The sequence below is a fragment of the Chlorocebus sabaeus genome, chromosome 24 (assembly GCF_047675955.1).
Source record: "Chlorocebus sabaeus isolate Y175 chromosome 24, mChlSab1.0.hap1, whole genome shotgun sequence".
Lineage (NCBI taxonomy): Eukaryota > Metazoa > Chordata > Mammalia > Primates > Cercopithecidae > Chlorocebus > Chlorocebus sabaeus.
Window position 1 is genome coordinate 31,149,572 of NC_132927.1, and position 25,905 is coordinate 31,175,476.

At 42.1% G+C, this 25,905-nt stretch overlaps 1 protein-coding gene across 4 annotated transcripts in view; it reads left to right on the forward strand.

Moving 5' to 3' along the window:
• Positions 1-25,905, forward strand: part of SAMD4A (sterile alpha motif domain containing 4A) — a 227,596-nt gene that overhangs the window by 127,777 nt on the left and 73,914 nt on the right. For all 4 annotated transcript variants that reach the window (XM_007986735.3, XM_007986741.3, XM_037983999.2 and 1 more), the window contains one exon: positions 9,238-9,756. In XM_007986735.3, coding sequence (XP_007984926.1) covers positions 9,238-9,756 — 519 coding nt within the window. The remainder of the gene's footprint in view (positions 1-9,237; positions 9,757-25,905) is intronic.

Genomic DNA, 25,905 nt, shown 5'->3' on the forward strand with positions numbered 1-25,905 from the left:
TGTCACTCTGTGGTATGTGGGGTTTTGGCAGTGGTGGTCTGGAGTGTGAGGGCGGCGCTGAAGATTAGAGAGTGGGAAAGCTTCCTGCGTTTAGAACACTTCCAGCCTCTCCTCTGAGGGGTTTTTGGTGTAAAAAACCAGTCGAGTGTGGTTTACAAGAATGTGTCTTGTGTTTTTCGAGTGAAGTAACATTTTTTTCACCTCTAATTTATATAACTCTTAGGAGACCCATTCCTATGAGGCTTTATTAAAACATAATCACTTAATGTCCCCCCCCGCCGCAAAAAATCAGACATATAACCATCTTAAACCCTGTTGACATTGCTTTTCTTTCCTTCTTCAACAGATGTTTGCAAGAGTTGTATTAAATACATTTCATTCTGCTGTCTCAGCCTCTCAAATCTTTTTCATGAAGATTACTTTAATTGGTGTCAGTTACGATCACAAAAAGCACCCATTTTGCTTTTGTTTTCCAGCAAAAAACAATGGGGAAACTTTCCATCTTAAATAGAATATTGAAAAGGGGGAGGTAGTAAAGATTTTGAAAATTGAGCTAATCATTTTATTTTCCTCTTTTCCATGTTCCTGTTTTTATTTGATGTTAAAACTAAAAATAATCAGAATACAACAAAGTTGAATGAGAAAGGGGTGATTGAACAGTTTGTGTGTGACAGTTGGTACCTACTATTGTTTATAGGTCATGGTCATCTATTCTATCTTAAGCCTTCCATTTAAAGGAAACTTCTAGGAAATAACCAACATTTTGAAGAAATCCAAAAGGCTATTAAAACACTATCAAACAAAAGGCCATAATTAGCTGGGCGTGGTGGCTATGCCTGTAATCCTAGTACTTTGGGAGGCTAAGGCAGGAGGATCTATTTGAAACTAACCTGGGCAACAAAGTAAGACTCCATCTCTACAGAAAATACAAAAATTAGCCAGGTGTGGTGGTACATGCCTGTAGTCTGAGCTACTCAGAATGCTGAGGTGGGAGGATGGCTTGAGGCTAAGAGGTTAAGGTTGCAGTGAGCCATGGTTGTGCCACTGCTCTCTAGCCTGGGCAACAGAGCAAGACCCTGTCTTAAAAAACAAAACCTGTAATTAATAAGGAATATTAATGCATGAAAAAAATGGAGACACCCTCATTACCCTTATGGAGCTTGCATTCTAATGGAGAGGGGCCAGAAATGAGCATACTGTACAGCAGGTCACATGGTATTAAGTGCTATGGAAAAAACAAAGCATGACCTGGGAATAAGGGAGTGTAAGCTGAGAGAGTGGGGTGGGCAATTTAAAATAGTGTAGACAGATAAGGTCTGTCTAAAGGTAGGAAGGTGACATTTGAGCAAAGACAGAGCTGAGAGAGGCAAACATGGGTGTGGGGGGAAAGTGTTACAGGCAGAGGAAGCAGCAAGTGTGAAGGTTCTGAGGCAGGCACACGACTGATATGTTGAAGGAACATCACAGCAGCCAGGATGGACTGAAACAGGAGAGGGTCAGTAGTAAGGGTGGAGGCTAGATCATAGAGGGACTAACAGGTCATCATAAGGACTTTGGCTTTTACTCAGATGGGAAGCCATTGACATGTTTGATCAGGGGAGTGACATGACCTACCTTCTAGTTTTAAAAGATCCTTTTAGAAATGATTGTTATGGTTGATAATAGACTACTGGAGAGGGTGGGGATATGAAGAAACATGGTGAGAAGTAGTCACATTCCAGATGTATTTTGAAAATTCAGCCCATAGGATTTATGGATAGGTTAGATGCAGGATATGAGAGAAGGGAGTCAAGGATACTCCAAGGTTTTGACCTGAGCAACTGGAAAGATGGAAAGCCATCTGCTGAGATAGGAAAGAAGAACAAAGAAGCAGATGTGGTGAGAGTAAGAGCAAGAGTTGGGTTGTAGACATGTTGACTTTGAGATCATCTGAGTGAGCATGGAGAGGATGCAGTTGGAATGTGAATCTGGGGCTCAGGGGAGAAACCTGGGCTGGAAATACAAACGTGGAGTTGTCTGCATACTCATGGCCCAGAGGTCAGAATCGAGGCAGGTGGCTGGGGGAGCTGGCCTGGTTTTTGTGCCCTCTGGGAATGGCCAGCCTCAGACTTCCTGACTGGTCATGGCTAGGAGGAGGTCAGAACCTGAAGGTGAATCCTAACCCTAATTTGAGTCCTTGGCCGAGATCTCAGGACTAGTTTCCAGCTGGCCTGGGTCCTTAAGGAGTAAAGGAGCACTCCTGGAGCACCCAGCTGTGCCGGTACCTGGGGAAAAAGTAACTACAGATGGAAAGTCTCCATGAAAGAGATGACCAGATCTCTCCTCCGGAGAGGTGAAGGGTTCATTGGAAGCATCTGCTAGGGCAAGAGGTACCTGGTTCTTGCCGTTTAAGGATGGTCAGATGCCTTTGAATGACCAGCACCTGACCTTCCTGTTGTCAGAAAAGACAAATGATCATAGTGGTCTATACAGTCCGCTACATAGATCCCTGCCTTTTCTAGTGAATCCAAGGGACAGTAGCATGTTGAAGTGATTTTTACCAAGTAACCAAAAGCTCTCTGTATTCGTTAACTATTGCTGTGTAACAAACTACTCTAAAACCTAATGACTAAACAACAAGTTATCTCTCAGTTTTCTGAGGGTCAGCAATTTAGAACAGCCTGGCTGGGTAGCTCTGGCTAAAGGTCTCCAACAAAGCTGTAGTCAAGAAATAAACTAGACCTGGAGGAGCCACTTCCAAGCTCACTCACATGGCTGGCAAGTTGATTCTGGCTGTTGGCAGGAGGCCTGAACTCCTCCCCATATAGGTCTCTCCCTGGGATGCCTGAGCATCTTCATAATTGGTGTGACTGGCTTCTCCCAGAACAAATGAACCAAGACAGCAAGGTAGAAGCTGCAATGCTTTTTGTGACCTAAAGTCAGAATGCCTCCACTGCACACTGTTGGTCACATAGACCAACTCTCATTCAGTGTGGGAGAAAAGCACATAGGTGAATACCAGTAGTCTAGGATCAATGGAGGCCACCCTGGAAGCCCGCAATCACCTTCCTTGAAAGTAGGGGGAGGGTTTATGTCTTTTCAATCCTTTGTACCTTTCCAAAGCACCACTTGCAGCTGTAAGGGCTCATAACTCCAGACTGGGTTCCCCATCACAACTGGTTGAATCCATACCACTAGCAGGGCTCCCACCAAATTATGGGGATTCTTCTCTGGTCACCTCTAGCTCAAGAGGGTACCTTGGGAGACAAATTCAAGTGCCATGCCAACACAGGAATCCCACCATTTGCCATGTTGGTATTTTTGCCCTGATTTTTCAGGTGCCCTGGGCTCAGCTCACATCCCTACCAAATAAATACATGGTGTGTGTTGTTATCCACTTTTGAGTTGTGCAGAGTTGCACTATATTTAGAAGCCTTTAGTACATGATGTGTCTAGGATTGACTTTGTAACATACATTCTTCCAAGGAGCCTTTGACCATGTAAAACCCACCAATATTCCTTCCTTTTTAGCACATTCATTTCACTAGTACTTCTTCTGTGTGTGCATTTAATTCCTAGCCATTTCTTGCATGAGCAAATTGCCTAAATGCGCTTGTGAGAAACCCTTTTATGGTAAACGTTATTAAACTGAAAACAAGGGTATAATAAAATAGCAATTTAAGGGTAATTTACTAACAACTAGAGCCCTTAAGCATTGACATACCATTGTGTAGTAATAATAACAGACTTGGTATTTAAACACACTCTTTGTCACTCCAAAAATCATTGGGACAGTTTCCTAATCCTCATGGTCTTTAATTATAGCTCTTTTAATTTTTTTTTTTTTACTGCTTCTATGTCACTGGCTTACAAATTATAAATCATTAACTTTTATCCACATAAAACATCCAGCAAACTGTTACATCTCTGCTCCTTATACAGAGAAAAACAAAGAAAATATTCAGAAAACATACTAGAGGTCAGCTGACATCTCTAAACCTTGAAGTTCTCGCACTTAAGTTTTCCACTGTGTCCTGAATCAGGTGATAATTGGGGTGAGTAATGGTAGAGCCTGGATCTCAGAAGTGATCAAGTAATTGAAAATTCTGAGGCTTCCTGAATCTTCCCCAGGGAGAAGAATTTGTTAAATACAAATCTCAGCAAAGAGATTCTTTGCTCTCTGGAGGGTAGTGTGGATGCCACAAAGGCCAGTGGGCAGTTGGACAGGACCTAGCCAGTGTGACCAAGTCCCTGCATGTAGGGTCTGGCTTCCATTTGAAGGTGGAGATGTTCACACTTGTCAGCACCCTGGGGATACTGTCCTGAAAGACTGACTCATGCTAACTAGAAAGTAGGGAGGTAGGCACAGCAATGCTGGCTGGTTAATTTGCTACGAGGAACCATCATCAGAGAGACCAGACATACTCAAAGTCCATATAATCAGCACACATTGTCCCTGTCGGCAGGCCTCCACAGGAAGCCAAATCATAATCAGAAACTCTGTATTAAGTTGCTCTGAAAAATCATTATCACAGATTTTGGAAATACCTCAAGTCTCTATGATCAGTTCATTCTCTACCTGAGGGTAACTGAGGAGCTAAATCATGGTCCAAAGGTTGTTTGGTGAGTGGATAATCAGGACAGGGGAGGCTGAGGGAGGGAAATGTTTAGTGGCAACAGGAACTTCATGGGTCCGTGCCAGAATGGGAATGACTTTGCCAGAAAGACTGATCTATTCAAAACCAAGTGGCTAAAACTTCCTTTTACCTAGAGGGGCGGTTGGATAGTGTACTAATTAATTTAGCAGCTTAAAACAATACACATGTTACACAGTTTCTGTGGGTCAGAAATATGAGAGACTCTGGCTTAGGATTCCTCAAAATGGTATGTGGGCTGCAGTCGTCGAAAGGCTTACCTGGGCTAGGAGAACTGCTTCCAAGATGGCTCCCTCATATGGCTGGCAACTTGGTGCTAGGTATTGGCACGAGGCCTCAGTTCCTCACTACAAGGACCTCCCCATTGGGTTGCTTGAATGATGTCACAACATGGCAGCTGGCTTTCCCTAGAGTGAGTACTTGGAGACAGCAAGGTGAGGCCACAGTGTCTTTTATAACCATAATCCATAAAGTCATAAAGTCACATGCCGCCACTTCCCCTACATTCTATTTACTGAAAGTGACTCACTGAATCCATCCTGCACTCAGAAGGAAGGGAATTAGGCTCTGCCTTTCAAAGAGAGGTTTGTCAAAGAATTAGTTAACATATTTTAAACCATAATAGGTATCACTTACATTGTCTCTGTAACTCCTTTTTATTATACTTCCGTTGCTCACCAACTCCTCTGATGATCCATGTACTCTATTAATACATTTATATGATGTTTATAACTATTACATATTTTTATGTAATTCTATATCATATATAACTATAGAACATCTAATTATGTTATAAATATCAGTATATTTGGCTTATGGCCACGCCGTTGTAGCAGGACAGCCATTATGTATCTAATATCAAACCTGCCTACCTCCATTTTGCCACTTCACTAGCAGGGGGCCAGGGCAAGTAACTTGGCCCATCTGTGCCCCTGTGCCTTCATCTGTAAAAGAAGGCTAGTAATAGGACCTACCTCATAAGCTTCTTGGGAGGATTAAGTGAGTAATTAAATGCACAGGGCTTAGAAGAGTGCCTGGCACTTCGAAAACATTCAATACTGTTGGCTCTCAGCGGTGGCAGCTGGAGTGGTAGCAGAAATAGTTTGATCCAGTAGGTGTAGTTAGCCCTCAGAGAGCAATCTGATTTCCATGTTCCCAGTGGTAGTAAACAAAAGCCATACTTGTCTTCCTGGTCCCACCATCCAAGCCCTGTTCTGAGGATAAAGGGACCGGGGCCAGCAGCCTCTCATTTTCCTTCCTCTTTGCTGCGCTTGTTCCTCCTCTGAATCCCAGGTTAATCCACGGCAGAGAGCGGTTACATGGAGATAACATGTTTAGTTTGTACTATGACTCCTATTTACGTTTTGTTGTTGTTGCTGATTTTTTTTTTCTTTAGGCTGACCTTTTGTGGAAGGGTAGCATATCCAAACAGGGAAATGACCTCGCAGAAAGCTAGGGAGTTCCTCAGCCTCATGAATTTTTTATTAGAGGCCATTCCTAATTTTTATCTTTAAATGTCCATTTTCAAGGATGTACGCTAACCACCTCTGATTACAGTAGGCTTACAACATAACCGCGTTTGCTTCTTGGCCCCTTTTGCTTCTTTCCAGTGCCTCTTGGGCTTAATGAATAGTTTTTATCTTCACGCTAAGCACATTCATCATTTAAAACATGCCTGGTATTTGCTGAAGATGAATTGAGGGGAAAGTTAGAAATGGAATTTTCTTCACCTCTCAGCGCTACTTTAAAAGGGAGGCTATACCTAGTGGAATGCGTGAGAGTTGTCTTGTGTCAGGTGGCAGTTAGCTAAATATAGAGTCAGGGGGCTGGGAGGGACCTGCTGAGGTCATCTGTGCCCTCCCGCCAGCCTTCCCCATCTGAATGTCTCCAGCCCTGTGCTCGCCAGCTCAGTAGTCACCAGCCACATAAGGCTTCTAAGCTCTTCAGCTGTGGCTGGTCCAAGTTGAGATGTATTGTCCATGATAAAATACATTGACATTTTAAGACTTTTAAAAGATTTTTAAAGACTTAATTCAAAAAACAGGAAAAATGCCTCATTAATAATTTTATGAAATTATTAATGATGATTGATAATGAAGTGATAATATTTTGATTATTTAAATAAAATATATCATTAAAATTTACATTACCTGTTTATTTTGTCTCTTCTTTAATATGGCTACTAGAAAGTTTAGCATATTGTATGTGGCTTATGTTTTATTAGTGTTGGACAGTGCTCTCAAGATTATCTCACTCTGTTATTCAGACCCCCAGGGCAGAGACTCTAAAGCCTTCCTTGGTGATTTTGAGTCTTTCATTATTCTGGCAATTCTGTTCTTCTCCACCTCCTATCTTAATCTCTCCTGCTTTTGGTTTGGAGACTTCTACTTCAAATAGTTGACTCTTCGGCATCTCCTTATGAAATCCCCACTTGAAGTGAGTCAAGCATCTCTTCATATTGTTGTAAGCAGAGTAAATGCATTTTCTTTTCACCTTTTGACTTTCTACCCCCTTGATCATTTTTAATGACTTCTTTTGGGTCATCTTCTCTATATTGTTTTTAAAAACTTGGTATCCCAAACCACCCACATTGCTCTAACATGAGTCCGACTATGCAGAGACAAGCGGAAGGAATTATCTCCATCATCAAGTACTTGACTGGTCCTTTTGCTACTTTATGTTATTTAATCCCACAGCACATGGAGGGGCAGATGCTATTTGTACCACTCTTGATAAGGTGGTTGGGGCTCAGAGAAGTTAAGTAACTTACCAAGGTTCTACCACAAATTAAGTGGCATGTCTGGGATTTGTGCCCGGCTTTGCCTGACTCCAAAGCTTATGCTCTTTCGTTATATACCGTGCCTCTTTTTTTGCTGGTATTTTTCTTGAGATATTCTTTCCTGTAGTCTTGATAGGCATTGCAGTACAGGGTGATGCATTTGTAGCTTATGGTCAACAGTGATAACTGGGCTTGTTATGTTTGCACCTAGCTAGAATTGCTAAGCCCTTCTGCTAAATTCCAGAAACCCCTTCCAACCCTCCAGATACAGCATAAAAGCCAGCAGGACTGTCCAGCCCTAGCCCTTGTAGGGTCATCAGTGGGCCAGTGTTGAGATCTCCAGGTGTCAGGAATGATTTCTCTGAAAATAAGCTTTCTTTCCTCTGGCCCAGAGCCTATGAATAACTATCAATCCCAAGACAGGCTATTTCTTAAAGGCTAATCAAGGCAAAGTGCATTGTTTGTGTTTTGAGTGAGAGGGGACAGAAAGGATACTTCTGAGTGTGTTAAAAACAGATCTTCCCATAGCTCAAAACTTGGGGACATTATGCTCAGTGAAGTAAGGCAGTCACAAAAGGACAAGTTCTGAAATACCGTATGATTCTACTTCTCTGTGGTACCTAGAGTAGTTAGAGTTTCAGTTTGAGAAGATGAAAGGGTTCTAGAGATGGATGGTAGTGATAGTTGAACAGTTATGAAATGGTGAATTTTTTTCTTTTTTTTTTTTTTTGTTTTTTTTTTTGTTTTTTTGAGACTGGGTCTCCTCTGTCACCCAAGCCAGGATACAGTGGTGCAATCACAGCTCACTGCAGCCTCAACCTCCCAGGCTCAAGCAATCCTCCCATCTCAGCCTCTAGAGTAGCTGGATCTATAGGCACACACCATCCCACTTGGCTATTTTTTTTTAATTATTTGTAGAGATGAGGTCTCATTATTTGTAGAGATGAGGACCAACTCATTGCCTAAGTTGATCCCTAACTCCTGGGCTCAAGCGATGCTCCTGCCTCAGCCTCCCAAAGTGCTGGGATTACAGGTGTAAGCCACCACCCCCAGCCTGTGAAAGTTCCTAATGCCACTGAACATACACTTAAATATGATTAAAATGGTAAATGTTATGTGTGTTTACCACAATAAAAACAAGCTGATCTCTACATAAAGAAAAACAGCGATTAGAGGTGCCCCAGGAGCCAAGTCTTGAGTCCATTGCTTATTCTAGCTTTGAGCCCATAGTTGTTCTGAGTTAGCGTCTCATGAGAAAGGTACAGGCTTACTGCACAGAGATGAGTGGAGCTCTTTTTTTCCCTGACAAATTTCTCCATCTAGGAAGTTTTTCCAATTTCACACAGATGCCTTTGCCAGGATTTAAATCACTTTCAACAGATGTCTGGGGAGCTGTCTGGGGGAGGGGAAGCAGCCTCACCCCCGGGACTCTGGAATAGGACCTTTGTTCATACTCACTTGTCTATGGAGAGCTTCTTAGTCTTAGCCCCATGTCTATCAGGGGGTGGGCTAGACCTTTCTCAGAAAGAAAACAGCTGTACATTCTATTCAATTGTACCAAAGTAGTTGTAGCTTCTTTGGAAACATGAATGAGAATTTGATTGAGTACTCAATATCTAAGAATGTTTGATCTGTGTTTCACTGGAGTCTCTGGTCCTTGAAAACCTGGGGCCTGTTAACCAATCTGATGCACAGGCTCTTTGGAGAAAATATAGCCAGGGTATGTAGACTGGGACCCTAATCCATAAAAATTCTCTTTAGAGTATCTGTTTAGAGTCATTGTGGGTGTATTTGCTTATTTGCCCTGTATATTTTCCTTTTCAGGAATCATTAACCAATGGCAACAGGAATCCAAGGATAAAGTGATTTCCCTCCTGTTAACTCATCTGCCTTTGCTGAAGCCAGGAAACCTCGACGCAAAAGTAGAATATATGAAACTGCTGCCCAAAATCCTGGCTCACTCTATTGAACACAACCAGCACATTGAGGAGAGCAGGCAGCTGCTGTCCTATGCTTTGATACATCCAGCCACTTCGTTGGAAGACCGTAGTGCTTTAGCCATGTGGCTGAATCACTTGGAGGACCGCACGTCGACCAGCTTTGGTGGCCAGAACCGAGGCCGCTCAGACTCTGTGGATTATGGACAGACACACTACTATCACCAAAGACAGAACTCCGACGACAAGCTCAATGGGTGGCAGAACTCTCGGGATTCTGGGATTTGCATCAATGCCTCCAACTGGCAGGACAAAAGCATGGGGTGTGAGAATGGTCATGTGCCCCTCTACTCCTCCTCATCTGTCCCCACCACAATCAATACGATTGGAACCAGCACAAGTACAAGTAAGTTCCCTGGAAGCCCTGTCATGTAGTCTGGTTTGGCGATTTGCTGTGTATGTGGCATGTCCCGCTGACAGTGTCTGCTCCGTGCACCCTGTGACCCTGGGAGAGAAGGGCTGATTGGAGTTGGCTGTGGGAAAGGTCCTTTGGACCCCATATTTGTTGCTCTTTGACTCTGCAAAGATGAAAATACTGGGATGGTAAAAGTGATTGATGGTCCAAATTTGGGTTATAAACAGACCAAAAATAAATAGAGAATAAAGGAAAGAAGGAAACTTCCCATTTCCACAGAGATGCATTTCACCCATGTCTTTCACCCTGGGGTTTTGGATTTGCCGAGGCACTGAGTTACTGTGTGATTCTCTAAACCTAATTCTAACCCATGGTTAACCAGGCAGCCTCATGGGCTTTGTGCTTTTTCTTTATTTTATTTTTTCCTCTTTCTTTCTCTCTCTCTCTCTCTCTTTTTTTTTTTTTTTTTCTTAAATTTCACCCTGGAATGTTTCCTCCCTTTGCATTTTCTGGTTTTAATCCCCAATTGTCGGGGCACTTTTTTCCTGACCGTGGGAGCAGGTTTGCTAACTGAGAATGCTGCTGTGTGCTGTGACCTGGTGAGAATGCCGTGGACTTCCTCTCGTTCAGTCCAACACCTTAGGATAGGTGGGTCAGGAACTGCTTTGTGGGTGGGGAGAGTGGAGGACAGCTCTCTGCTCTTTTGACCACTAAAGCAAAGTACTGCACCCTCAGCTGGGCACTGGGGCTGGGAGTCCTCTCTCTGTCTCCCCACTGAGGCTGAGTAAAGTGACAAACACACCATTGGTGCCTATATAAAGCAGCGATGTGGAAATGCACCCTGTCTTCAAACAGTGTTCCTTAGTGCTAGTTTACACCTGTCCGTGAACACAGTGCCAAGATAACTTTCTTGAAGGAATGCTTTTGCAATTAGACCTGATGTGCCTGTCTTCATGCAGGAACCCCCAATTAAAAGATACGAGAGGATTAATAATTGGGGCCCTGGCACAGAGACTCAGACCTGTAATCCCAGCACTTTGGGAGGCCTAGGCAGGCAGATCACTTGAGGTCAGGAGTTCAAGACCAGCCTGGCCAACATGGTGAAACCCTGTCTCTACCAAAAAATACCAAAATTATCCAGACATGATGGTGTATGCCTGTAATCCCAGCTACTCAGGAGGCTGAGGTTAAGGAATCACTTGAACCCAGGAGGCGGAGGTTGCAGTGAGATGAGATCATGCCACTGCACTCCAGCCTGGGCAACAGAGTGGGTCTCAGAAGAAAAAAAAAAGAAAAAGAATTGGCAGTGATGCTTTCTTGGCATCTGTCCCTACTTGGATCTTTGGTTACCAGGCCTCTTTAAATGGCTTTCTCAAATAGGTAGGATTGTTGAATTACAGCTACATGAACTGAAACAGTACCTCAGTGGAATAACCAAGCGAACACTGAAGATACTGCATTGATACTGCTACAACATGGGATTTTTAAAAATTCTTGTTTCTGCTTTTACATTTAGATATGGGTCACTTGCACATTTTGGGAATTAGGTGATTACTGCCTCTTAACTTATTATATAAGAGGTTCTGATGACAGTATCTTTCATAGACTGTAATCCAGCAGGAACTGTTCACTCGCCTCTGTATGATAGGGAGTGATGGCTGTGACTTCTAAAGCAGACACATGCAGGCAGATGACAGTCTCTTGGTCTAAGTTTTCTGCATTGGCAACAGAATCTAGCTATTGTTACAAAACTCTTCAATAGCTGGGAAAGATGTGAGCTGTAAGCTGCCTGCCTTCTTAAAATGTGGTCTTTTGTATTTTAAAGGGTTGAGTTTTATGTCATTTGTCTCGAAATTAGGCTTGGGTCATTATATATTTCTGTCCACTGATTTATACATTCAGGATCAGGTCTTGACATTTAGTACATTTAAGATAGTTATCAGGTTGTAGTCAACAAGCACTTGTTTCTGGCTGTGGCCACCCAGCCAGCCCCATAGAGCGTAGAAAATTTGTAGATGACTGTCATGGCCTTACTGACCTCTGAAGCCCTATGTAATACTTGAGTGAAAAGGACTTGGAGGCTTAACCAGATGACTAGACGACATACCTCTGGAAGAAGGCAGGCATTGGAGCCCTCTTCCAGAGCACCAGAGAAGATCAAAGGGCTCAGATCTCCCCTCCAGAAAGTTTCATTCAAACACTCATGGCCATATCAACACTTGTATGTCAATAATATCTGTTTAAGAAAATGTGAATGTCATTGCTGTACTCTTCTGTATTGCCTATGGTGGTTCAATTGTGTGAGTCAAAACCGCAAGCCTTTGGGTCACTTGTTAACTCGTGCCTCTATCAATAAACCCTGAGCACCTGGGAGGCGGCCTGACCGAGGGAAGAACAAGGACTTTGGCATCAACGCCTCCTGGGTCCAAATCCCAGACCTGCAATTTGCTAACTACAGCTTGGCCAAGTAATTTAACCTCTCCCATCAAAGTGCCCACTTGTAAAACTGGAACATTCATGATATCTACCTTTGAGGGCTGTAGTGAAGGTAAACACGATTATGTAAATGCCCAGCCTGGTTAGAGCAGCAACAGTAAGCACTCCAGGGGTGCCTGTTAGATAAATAAATGAAAGAAACTGGGAAAGATGGTGAGGAGCTAAGTGTTAACACTGATATGCAGAGTCTGTGCCCTCATTTTCAGTTCTGATGGGTGCCTGACATAAGCACCTTACCCTAAGCCCAGAGCCATGCAGAGTATTCTAAGGGGCCTTGAATATGCTGTGATTTTTGGCCATTCCACGGCAATAGAAATTGGGTTGGACTTAAGGCTTCTTCTACTGCACTGACGAGCTACACTTCTTACCTCTTTCCAAGTGGAAAAACAATCTGCATAAGACAACATGGTGATAAAAACAGAAATCAATTAGTACTACACATTTTCAAATTATCAGCTACATTAATGATGGTGAATGAAAAGTAACCAGAAAGCCACCTCCTTAGTTTTTATTTTTATTTTTAACCTTGGTTTATTCCACTGCTGTTTTACGCCTCAGTCATTGTGCCTTCAACAGAGTGCCTTAACATTTGTGGCTTCCTCCTTGTATGGATTCCCAGTCATTTACCCTGTAAATGCTTCCTGTCTATCTTCTGTGTGCCTAGCACTGTGTTTAGGTCCATGGGAAATACCAGGAAGCTGCAGACCCAGTTAACACTTCCAAGGAGCCTGTAATTGGAGAGATATGACATATGAATCAGTATCACAATTAAAAATTAAATATTCCTTTTTGCTGGACTTATCATCCATAGAAATTTCATATAACAATTCATGAGTTATATAAAAGTGCAGTAAAATCATACTCTAAGAGCTGCCACAAGGCATATAGGATGAAGTGCCAGCTGAATGTAGGTCTATCCTATAAGTGCTGTGAATGTGCAGAATGGAGAGATCCTTGTGAACTGGAGCGTCAAGAAAGCCTTTGGGCCAGGTGCCGTGGCTCACGCCTGTAATCCCAGCACTTTGAGAGGCCAACACAGGAGGCTCGCTTGAGGCCGGAAATTCAAGAACAATCTGAACAACATAGCTAGACCCCATCTCTTCAAAAAAAAAAAAAAAAACAACATATTAGCTTGATGAGTTGGCTGCAGTGAGCTGTGATCATGTCACTGCACTCCAGCTTGGGTGACAGAGCAAGACTTAGTCTCAAAAAAAAAAGGGAAAAGACCAGGCATTTGTGGCTCACGCCTGTAACCCCAGCACTTTGGGAGGCTGAGGTGGGCGAATCACTTGAGGTCAGGAGTTCAAGACCGGCCTGGCCAACATGGTAAAACCCTGTCTTTACTAAACATACAAAAACTAGCTGGGCATGGTGGCACATGCCTGTAATCCCAGCTACTCAGGAGGCTGAGGCAGGAGAATCGCTTGAACCTGGGAGACAGAGGTTGCAGTGAGCCAAGATCGTGCCACTGTACTCCAGCCTGGGTGACAGAGCAAGACTCTGTCTCAAAAAAAAAAAAAAAAAAGAGAAAAGAAAAAGCAAGCTGTTGCAGGGGAAATGGAAAGTGAGCTAAGATGGAAAGAGGAAGGAGAATCTGGAGGGGAGGGGGCCCCTGGGTAGGAATGTGCACTGAGAGCAAAGGGACGGGAGTTACAATGTACAGGCAGGATGAAAGACAGGGAAGAGGAAGGGTAGGTTCACAAAGGGAGAGGTAGTGAAGGCAGGTGGTAAAAGTAGGCTGAGGGAGGGATCTGAGTGCCCCAAAGAGGCCAAGCATTGACACCCTAGGCATAGGAGTGACATGCTGTATGGGGAAATGGATTGTCTGTGAGCAAACCAGATGAGTGGCATTGACAAGTGCAGAGTCAGCAAGTTTCAACGTTGTGAAGTAATAAAAGTATCGTTAGGACAGCAGCACCTATGGAGCAGAAGGAATGGATACTAGAAATGTTCCTAGGTGGAATTATTAGGATTAGGATTCAGTATTGGTATGGACAAAAAATTTCTTTTTTTGAGACAGGGTCTTGCTCTGTTGCCCAGGCTGGAATACAGTAGTGTAATCATGGCTCACAGCAGCCTCAACCTCCTGGGCTCAAGCAATCCTCCCATCTCAGCCTCTTGAGTATCTGGGACTACAGGCATGCACTACCACACCCAGATAATTTTTGTATATTTTGTGGAGACAGGATCTCCCTCTGTTGCCCAGGCTGGTCTCAAACTCCTGGGCTCAAGTAATCCTCCTGCGTAAGCCTCCTGAAGTGCTGGGATTATAGGTATGAGCCACCACACCCAGCCTGACATACATTATTGAGTTACTTATTCATTCACCTAGAAAATGTTTATTGTGTGCCTACTGTTGTGTCTTGCCTGCTCAAGGCACTTGGGATGCATAGTGGATAAGACAAAGTTGCCTTCCCTCGGGGCGCTGGCAGTCTAGTGTATACAAATTGTAGTATGTAAGTAAAGTATATGTGTGGTAGAAGATGGTAGGTGATATGGAAATAAGAACAAGGGTAGGATCAGGCCTATGTAATGAGGTGATTAGAGCATGAAACAGGGTGGTCAGGGTAGACCCCATTGACAAAGTCGGGTATGAGCAGAGACTTGAAGGAGGAGTGGGAGTTAACCAAGTGGATATCTGGAGCAGAGTTTTCCAAACAGAGATAAAGCTGGAGCAAAGATCCCAAGACAAAACAGTGCCTAACTTGCCAGGGGAAAAACAAGAAGTGTGGTGTCCGAAAGGGAGTGAGCGAGGTAGACAGTGGCCAGAGAGGCTAGAGACCGAATGGGCATCGTAGGTCATTGCAAGGACTTGGACTTTTGCTCTCAGTAAACCAGAAAGCTATTGGAGGATTTCCAACAGGAGAGTGACATGATCCAACTCATATTTTAAAAGGTTCTCTTTGGCTGCTGTCTTAAGAATAGATAGGGCAAGGACAGAAACAGGAAAACCTCAGTTAAGAGGCTGTTGCAGTAATCCAGCAAGAGAAGATGGCTCACACCAGGATGGCTACAGTAGAAGGGTGAGAAGCAGTCAGGCTCTAGATATATTTTGAAAGTAGAGCCAACAGGATTTCCTGACAGAATAAATGAAGGGTGTGAAGGAGAGGATCGAAGGAGGACTCCAGTGTTTTTTGCCTAGGCAACTGGGTGTTGCTGTCAGTTGAGACAGGGAAAGTCTTTATCAGATAGAGTAAGATTTGGAGTAAGCTCAGGAGTTCAGTGTCATATATGATGAGTTTGGCATGTCTGTTGGAGATACTGAGTAGGTAGTGGGATATATGAGTGTGCAGTTTGGGAGAGTGAAGTGGTCTAAAATAGACATTTGGGAGTTAGTAGCACAGGGGTGGTATTTAATGCTGGGACTAAATGAAATTGCCAGAGACTGGCAGAGAGAAAAGGCTGAGACTGTAGATAAAGAAGGCCAAGGCCCCCAGGCCTGAGCACCTCAACCTGAACGCTGGAGAAAAGCAGGGGAAGCAGTAAAATAAACTAAGGAGAAACCCTTGAGGTTGGAGAAAACTGAAGTGCGTGTGTCTTACAAGGCACATAAAGAAAAATGTTTCCAGGAGAGAAGAGTGATCGGCTGAGTAAAATGTTACAGATAAGCTAATGAGATGAAGACCAAGGATTGACCACTGGATTTATCAAAGAGGGATAGCAGAGGTAAAAGTGAGAGCACTTAGCACATGGTAGGTATTTGAGGGATGAAAAAAGTTAATGGCTCCGAAGAGATTGGAGGTAAGAGGGAGACAAACGGTCACATGCTAGATTTTGGATGTATGTTGATGTTGAGATGTTGGAGCGCTGAGATGGAGAAAAGTGATGTTTAGAAGGCATTAAAAATAGGTGATAGAGGCTGGGTGCAGTGGCTCACTGTAATCCCAGCACTTTGGGAGGCCGAGGCAGGTGGATCACTTACGCTCAAGAGTTCCAGACCAGCCTGAGCAACATGGTGAAACCACATCTCTATAAAAAATACAAAAATTAGCCGGATGTGGTAGTGTGTGTCTATAGTCCCAGCTACTCAGGAAGCTGAGGAGGGAGGATCACTTGAGCCTGGGAGGCAGAGGTTGCAGCGACCCGAGATCACACCACTATACTTCAGTCCAGGTGACAGAACGACAGAATTTTTAAGGCCCTGTCTCAAAAAAAAAAAAAAAAAAAAAAAAAAAAAAAATAGGTGCTATAGAGTTTTGAGGGACGGGATTAGGATAAGGCTGAGTAGGAGCCAAAAACTAAGTCCTAGTCTAATGAGAATCTACCTATTTTAATTAATCAAGAGGCAGGAGTATCTTTTATTGGTTGCAGAGGTTAAATCAAGTGACATCTCAAGGACCTTTTCTACCATGAGATAAGGGAAGAGTGGGTTGGGATAGGTTGAAAAATGTTATGCAGCCTTTTGGATCGCATCAGAGCGCTTCAGAAGAAAGAGAAGAATGTATTTATTAGTACCTTGTTCTAGTAAGGCCGCCCAAGGGTATGCTAACTAAGAGCAAGAATGTGCACATTCTTCACCTTGAGCCTGTAGGACCAGATAGGACCAAGGTATTGGCTGTGACAAACCTTACACAAGGCTTGGTCAACTTTGTTTCACCCATCAAGAGCAATTCCAAATATAGGCACATAGAACCGGGATTAGCATATCTAGGTTTGCTTCCTGTCTAAGGTCTGCTATAGAAAAAAAGTAAACCATTCAGACAAAGAATAAGTATTTCCTGGCTTTCTTAAGAGCCTACAGAATTCCCCTGTGTGGTGGTCAGTGCTACCTCACTTGCCCCAGACTGCCTTTCTGACCCTTGTCTGTTCTTCACTGGTGGACCTGGACCTAGAAGAAATCTCTGTGCTACAGCTACAAATGAAACTTGTTTTTATTCAAATAATTGCAACACTTGACTTTCTTTGCGTTATTGACATTTGAATTTGAAAGCGTGCTGGCCTTTGTTAGCCCAACATGAGGTAAGAACTCAGAAGCTTTGGATACCTAAATTATGCCAGAATGCTCCATTTAAGCTGTCCACTTCTACAGATTCATGGTACATTGTGGAATCTTAGTATTTTATTAATCTTGATTTTTTCTGGTGATAAAAATAATGTGTTTGGTACCATAGAACATAAAAAGTAAGTTAACAATGATAGCAAACACCTACATAGTGTTTACTATATATTGGGTACTGTTTAAAACCCTTTACATAAATATTAACTCATTGAATCCTCATAACCTCATGAAGGTGGATATTATTGTTTTCCCCATTTAACAACTAAGGGAACTGGAGCACAGAAAGGTTAGGTAATGTGACCAACATCACAGACCTACTTAGTAGTTGAGCTGGGATATGAACCTAGGCAGTGAGGCCTCTGGAAATCGATGTTATTACTTGCCTCTCCCTCCTAATCCTATCCTCAGAGTTTGATTCCATGAGTAGCTAGCAGACTCTTGCTTTTCTCTGACCCTGGCTTTGGCCCCATACAGACCCTCCAGCTTCTGTGGTCTCCACAGCCCACAGGTGTAAGACCCTGCCTGAATTGCCTCATCTCTGTGACTCTCTGAAGCAGGGAGCAGTCTTTGCATCAACCCACACACCTCGGTGTCGGCTCTTAGCATTTTGTGTCAGTTTTTGGTCACCATGTTCACCTATCCTTCCCGACTGTGAGTTCCTTGGGGATAGGGGTTGTATCTTCTTTATCCCTATTTCCCAGCACCTGGGATAATGTGTGCCTCAAAAAGTCACAGAAATTTTGGAAATGTCAAATTCCTGGCACAGATTCAGCTGCAGTGGCAGAGCACCTTGTTGGATGAAGGCCGTCGCTTGCTAAGCCCAGATGTGGCCTCTGAATCCTCCTCAATATACCCCTCTAGGCAACCACTATAATTCAATAAGAGATGGCATGTGAGCTGACGCTTGTCTGCTCACCCTGCCATAAATGTTTGCTGAACAGTAGGGACTTAATAAATTCCTGAGCTCACTAGGCAGATGTTCATGAAAATAATGAATTTCCAAAATAAACAAGAAAATGTCCCTAGGATTTCACTAAATATTTGGTGATAATATTGATCATTTAGCCTTCTGTCATAATCATCTTAGTGACATTTATTGTTACTCTTGCTCCTTTTGTGACTTATTTGACCAAATCAGTTTCAATACTAAGACTTTTGAAAACACACCTTGATTATAGAGGTAGTTATATGAATTTATACATGTGATGAACTGCCATAGTTACAAATGTATTCCCAAAAAAATTAGTGACCACAAAAACAGCTGAGATCTGAATAAGGCCTGTAGTCTAGTTAGTTGTATTGCATTAATGTCAAGCTTCTGATTTTTATAATGCACTATTGATACGTAAGATGTCACCTTGGGGGAAGCTAGGTGATGGGTACATGAGACCTCTCTGGGTAGTATTCCTGCAATTTCTTGTAAATCTATAATTACTTCAAAATTAAAAGTTAAAAAACAAAAATTACTTGGGATATTCAGTGCCTGGATTTTGGAGGGGGTTGGGGGAGGACATTGGTTTGGTCCCTGTTCTTGGTCTTCCTGAGGGGTAGAGGAAGTCCTTGCATTTATGGAAAGGATGGCTGCTAGGCCTCATAGAGCCAACATCTGAAACTAAACAACTTCCGCAAGCAAAGTGGAGGACAAGAGTGGGAGTGAATCTCAGGGAGAGTGGCTCCCTTAGGAGCCCCTGATCTGCAACTGGAAAAAAACCTCCTTTCTCTCAGCCCCTAATGCGGCAAGAGCCAGCGATTTCAAAGATTCTTGTTTTGCTCATGAAGTCCTTCCTCTTCCTTCTGCCCTTCACCTTTTTTCACAAGGCCACAAGCCACTTCAAATGCATTTCAGTCAGCCTGTAAGAACCATCAGAACATAGATATTCAAAAGAGGGAGAGATACCAGGCAGCTCAGTTCTAGATGGGTCTGGCAAGGAAAGAGGCCTTTGCATATGGCCTCTTGGAACCTGAAAAGGAAGAGTGAAGCATGGAGACCCTGATTCTATCTTGCAGGCTGCAGGTCATCCCCACCCAAAGCCTTTGGAGCTGCTGATATAGTCTGGAGTTCCTTTGAAATTTTCATGGAATTATTTTGACTTTTACCAGCAGACTTTCTTTCTCAGTGGAAAATTTTCCTCTCCCAAAAATCTAGCCAACCTGGCATGTAACTGAAAAATTCCATTATTTCCTTAACCCCTCATTTGCTCTTCAAAGAGGTAACTAATGAAAGAGTTGGTTTGCTTTCTTTGAGAAGCATTTATAACAGCTGGCATGATATATTTTTAGCTTTAGCTTCCTTCCCCTTTGGGGGAAACTTTTTTTAGTATGGCACTGGCCTTCCTAATACATACTACATTGTAAACATGACTCAATATATCTCAGAGGACTCGATGTTGCCACTGGCTGATCCTTCTCCTGTTTCTAAGAGTCCAGAGTTTTTACAGGACTGTGTTTTTCCTTGTCATGCCTAGTGTCTGTTTTCCAGGGCTTGGGGAAGAATGATCAGAAAAATGCTGTAGTGGGTGAAAAGCCTGCTAGTTGATCGTGCGTTGGAGATCCCTCTGCCTGGAAAAAGGCAGAGACCTCCATGGGCTGCGTGCACATTGGGTCATGAGGCTGTGCTCTCCATCCCCCATCCAGGAAGATTTTTTTAGACTTCAATGACAGTGAGGGTTATTAAACACTAGATGAGCCACAGAGGAAGACAGTTGTGTTCTCATTCCCCACCAGACTTTAAAAATAGGATGGATTCTGGCTGGAATAAATGGCTTAAGTTGGACTAGCCTGGAAGAGGGGAGGAGGAAAGAGGAGATGAACAGGATGTCTTCTGTAAGACCCTTTTTGAGCCCTATAGTCTTATGATTTCTATTATTTCACAAGATTTAGAGTAATAGACTAACTATAGCTGTTCTACAAACAAATAGACAAGAAAACTTTTAAATTTGCGTTTACTGATTTTTTTTTCTCCGAAGATATCCTGGGTAAACTGAGGTTACACTAAAGAAAGATATCTCATGACTGTAGCTTACACATGTCTTTGATATCTTTAATTTCAAAAAATTAAACCCTTGAATTTCATGGTCTCAGGTGAGGGTGAATCTCAGTGACATCAACTATTGTCAATCTAGGGTGTATTTTCTAACTGTTAAACACTAAATCTCATTCCAGCCATCCCCCATCCCCACACCAGCTGTCAACATTCTGTTAGGTAAAATATATTCTCAGGAAATCTCAGTTGTCAGTCAGTTAAGAGCAGGGTGTGGAGATGGGGAAGCCAGGTGAGCAGGGGGCTCCAAAATCTGGAAAATGCTATAAAGGGTTTTTGTGGGTTGGAGGAAGGCTAAAACTCCCAACATACTCCAGAGTAGTCATTCCTTGCTGAAACTTTGGACCATTTCCACAGACAAATTCCATGGCTAGAGCTAGACAGTGAAGCCAATGGGAGCACAGGGTTTGCTTTAGAGATTTGTTTCACAGCCAGCCTTTCTGAGATGCATCCTTTTGGAAAAGCCCAGCAAAACCCATATGGAGCTAAAAGATTTATAATGGATTACTTTATGCTTTAGTCTCCTGCTTTGCACAGTAAGACATTGCTGTATAAAAGGAATTAATTATAAGGCTGTGAATGGTGTTTTAGAGATTCAAGTTGGGACATAAACAATGAGGCAGTCTTGATCAAGAACAGCTTTGAAGTCAGACAAGTTGGTTTTAAAGTCCAGTTTTTCCAATAACTAGATGTATGGTTATGGACAGGTTACTTGACCTCTAAGCCTCCTTTCCTCATCTATAAAATGAGAATAAATTTCAGCAGAAGGCTTCTTCATTGACTTGATCCGGATAGGTAGTTGATGCATTCATTGTAAGGGAATCATAACAAATAAGACTTTAAATGTATAATTTTATCCTAAAACATAAATATCTATATCCATTTTCAGTCTTTTGTATAGCATGATAGCCTTTTCTCTAAGAAGGGGGTTCCTGACAGGTTGCTCTATGTCTTTCCTGCATAAATCACACCCTTAATATGTTATTGTCTTTGATTTCTTTAAAATGGAGCTGGAATCTAAAGGCATTTGCAAAAACATCAGAGCATAGACTCTCTCTAGATTCTAGTTTTTCTTTTTACAATTTAGCTTATAGTTTTCTCACACTGAATTCAACAGTAGATTTTTAAGCAAAAATAACAGATATTTCTAGAGCATTTAAGTTTTATTGCAGTTAACTTTATAACTTGTGTGTCATTGTTTCTGTGATGTGTTTTAAAATTACATATTTACAATAAGCACATCTGACATAAACAGGCTTGGGAACAACCTGTTTGACCCTTGGTGCACCTACAAGTCAGCTGGTGGGAGCAGAAGGGCACAAGTAAATTAAAGTGCTAGGGGAGTCAGTGAGCAGTAGCATCAATAAGTAGTTTAGAGGGAATGGAGAGTAGTGGTTGGTCCAGCAAGTTGGTTAAGTGAAGATGAGTTAAGAGAGCCTGTAAGGGTGGTTGTGAGGATTACATGAGAAATGTGTGTGAAGCACTTGCCAGTAAGATAGCCCTTATTGTTGTTGTTATTACTGCTGGTAATAGTAAGTGCTTCTTCCACCAGCCCAGCCTCTGCAGTAAACTGTGATGGAATAGGATCCCTGGGGAAGCCCTATGACAAAGCTATCCCATTATGCTAAATTGAAATCAAGATACTTTGAATCTGTTCTACAAAGAGCCAGCCTTCCGCAAATACCATTATTCCCTTAAGGATTGTTCTAGTGATATATATTACTAAATACTTTAAAGTGGACCAGGTTTTAAAAGAATAAAGAGTAAGGTAAAATTGTGCTTCTTTGGGATCCCTTATGAACAGGAATAATTTTTTAAATTAGTAATAATGATAAGAATGTTATTCACACTTTAAAAAATTATCCTTAAGTAACAGAATAGGATTTAATAGGAATAAATGAGGCTGTGCACCCACATTCAGGCCAGGGAAGTGTGGCCAGTCCCAAGAGGGCAGAGTGTTTGAAAGAAAAAAAAAAAATGTGCCATAGTGAATTCACTTCCAACTCAGTGTGTGATCTTAAACTCACAGGGATTCTCACTTCTTTATGAAGGTGTGGGGTTGGATGACCCCTAAGGATCCTTCTTAGCACTTTTATTCTTTGCTTCCAAAGTAGAAGAATCTTCAACTCAGAAAGTGCTGCTGATGAGTCTATAACACTCATTTTGGGGTGGGTGAGGGAGGAGGATGAAATGTCTAGGAGAAGTGGGATGCGTCAAAGCCAGGAAGACAGCCTCCCGCTATATTCAGCATTAACTACATACTACCTGAAAAATCTAATGTGGTTTTGGTCCCCCTAATTTTAAAAAGGAGTGTGAAAAAAATCAGTAACTGTTCCCTGGAGTGTGAAGGGAAGTCTGGTGGACAGGGGTGGGTGGGGGAATTATTTCTCATCCTACTGTTTGAAGTAAGCACCATATTAATGTCATGTATAGCCTATTAAAAATATATAAAATGAGAAATATATGAAGATGTTAGTGAAGAAAGAGGGGAAAAAGAGGATAGCCTAAAATAAAAAAACAGGATGATTCAGCCTGGAATAATAATGCTAAATAAGGAGTGATCTGATAATTTAGAAATGTATTAGAGTTTATTAATAGGAAACACAGTATCATGAGTTCCTTAGTCTCTGCCATAGAGAAAGAAAAGAAAATTGGCAAAAATAATACTGTTTAAGGTCATGGTGATGAAGAAAGTTCAGAGCATGCTACAATTATAAATGTGGATTCTTTATCCTTTCTTATCTTAAAGAAAAAAAAAAAATCAGAGGACCACCAAGTTCTGTTGCTTGGCACCTGAATCACAGGCCACTTTAAAGCCATTCTTGCTTGATGATTGTAGTTTCATCAAGATGGATTCTTTTATAAGAAAAGTGGACTCTTTGAAGGCTCTTTGTTTTAAGAGATCTGATAAATATTTAGCATGTTACTGGTCTTATTCAAGTACCACTAAATCAAATATTTTCACAGTGGAAGCGGGGACACTCAGCTTTTGCCCTGTCTCAAAAACTACCCATTTTCGGTTAAAAAAAACAAACAACTTTTGCTAAACCCAAGTCAAAACAAAGTCAGACATATATTCCTCAGCTCCAGTTTCTTGAGAGGCCAGCATCAATCAATAGGTAAAGCACCCAACGCTGTCCTACAGAGCCTAGAAATTAAACTTTCTCAGAAGACAAGGGCTGACGAGAGGGTAAGTAGTATTAAGAAACTGAATATACTCTCCTTATCTCTTGTTAGTATCCAGGTGAAACATAGGAGACAAAACATATATTACAGAGATGTCTCATTTTGCACAGTGTATATATTTCCAAAAAGTTGTTGAAACAACCTTTTTTTAAATCAAATTATTTTCCCATTGAGTAAAACTGTGATTCAGAATATGAATTTTCTTAGTTGCTTGCTAATCTTCATTTGCAGGAACTCTTAAATGGGGGTAAGGTCCTCAGTTCCTGAGAATCTCTAACAAAGTGAATATAAAGTATTTAAAACAATAAATACTGAAAGGATTTCTATAGATGATTTTTTTGTCTGTGTGTCTAACAGTCTTCTCTGATTGTATGTGGGGATTATTAAGTATTAAGTATGTTTTCTTCTTCTTTGATTGTATGTTGGGATTATTTAAGTGGCTTTTGTTGTTTTTAACAAGTCACATTTATATGAAGTTGGGGGCAGGACAGGTGGCAACTACAATGCCCCTCTCAGTGGTGCTTCTAAATGCAGAGGATGTAGGCTTCCCAAATACATCAGGAGTTAGAGAACTTGCTGAGGAGAGACATTGACATGAGGATTTGACCTGGGTCTACATCCAATGCATGTATTGGGAGAATTCTCAAGATTGCAGCATGCTTGCAAAGTTGGGAGAATTTGGGTGTAGTCATGAGGCCTTAGAGAGCTACATTGTGAGAAAGGATATTGTTCACATATATTCATCGTTATTCAAGAAATTATTTTGGCAATGGCTCACACCTGTCATCTCAACATTTTGGGAGGCCAAGCAGGGAGGATTGCCTGTCCAGGAGTTCAAGACCAGCCTGGGCAACATAGCTAGACCCCTATCTCTACAAAAAAAATAAGACATTAGCCAGGTATGGTGGCTTACACCTGTGGTCCCAGCTACTTGGGAGGCTGAGGCAGGAGGATCTCTTGAGTTCAGGAATTTGAGCTGCAGTGAGCTATGATTGCACCACTGCACTCCAGCCTGGGCTACAGAGCAAGACCCTGTCTCTAAAAAAAAAAAAAGAAAGAAAAGAAATTATTTCATGCCTACAATGTTGTTATTTATTCTGCTTGATTTAGCAGCATAATGTTAATACCCCAACACATTGTTGCATACAAGTATTAATCTGAAAGTCCATAATGGCATCTTTGGGTAAAAATGACCACATTTATAGATTTGTTTACTTTTGGCAATGTAGCTCCAAATTCACCTGGAATCTCAAAATATTGTGTGCTAAATTTCAAAGTCTGAGAGTCCTCGATGCCCAAGAGTGTCTCTACTTTGGGTGTGAGACTGACAATGTAATTGAGGCTAGGCAGTCCCTGAAAGTAGATCTGAACTGCAGATCCTAAATTCAAGGTAAGCATCTTTGCAGACCTCACTGTTGTTCAGGAATGAGTATGGTCAATACTCAAAAAAAGGAGATGTCTTGCAAGCAAATGTGTTGCTTGAAGTTTTTTTTTTTTTTTTTTTTTTTTTCAATCTATGTTATTTGTGAAAGAAAATTTAAAACTGTGTATGGTCACAGTTCTTTCCCAATTTTCTGTTGGTGATTCTCTCTCTCTCTCTCTCTCTCTCTCTCTCTCTCTCTCTCTCTCGCTAGAGACAGCTGCATAATTTTTATTTGCCTCTAGAGCTATTCTCTTGCTCCTCTTCCCCCAGCTATTCAATCTATATGCAATTCAGAGGCCAGGCTAATTATGGGGTGCTAGAGAAGCAGTTGTCCAGAGAAAAGCTCTTTAAGCACTCAACTGGGATAGAGCTGGGGTCACGCTCGTGACCATCTCCCCATTCACGACTGCATGTCTGCGTGTGAGCTGCCTTCCATTATTTTGCAGTTGCATAAACAAACTTTTTAGAAAGGTCAACACAAGGAATGAATGCTTTTTCTTAAAGAACAGAGCAAGGAAAGGATTTCATGTTTACTTCTTGAGGCTTCACTACTGGAACAAGAGCCACAGAGTGGCCATGAAAGAAAGGATATGTTCCTCTCCTTAACCAGGGCTTTGTGTTTTTGGCTGCTCCAGCAATGGCTTAGGAGCAAGAAGCTTTATACACTCAAGAGTTGGACTCTCAAAATAGTGTGACTCTTAGTAAAAGGCCTGCTGAAACTCTTTGACCCAGATTGCTTTTGCCTGCAGGCTAGTTGTTTTTTTGTTTTGTTTTGTTTTGTTTTGTTTTGTTTTTAACTCCACTACATCATATTGGGTAAATGGTTTACTTCCAGAGATGTTAACCCTGTGAGACCATACTCCCACCCTAAATGACACAGACTGAGAGAAACGAAGCATGTCCTGGAGAGTTCCCTTAAGAATCCTGACCTTGGGCCAGGAACTGTGGCTCACGCCTGTAATCTCAGCACTTTGGGAGGCTGAGGCAGGTGGACCA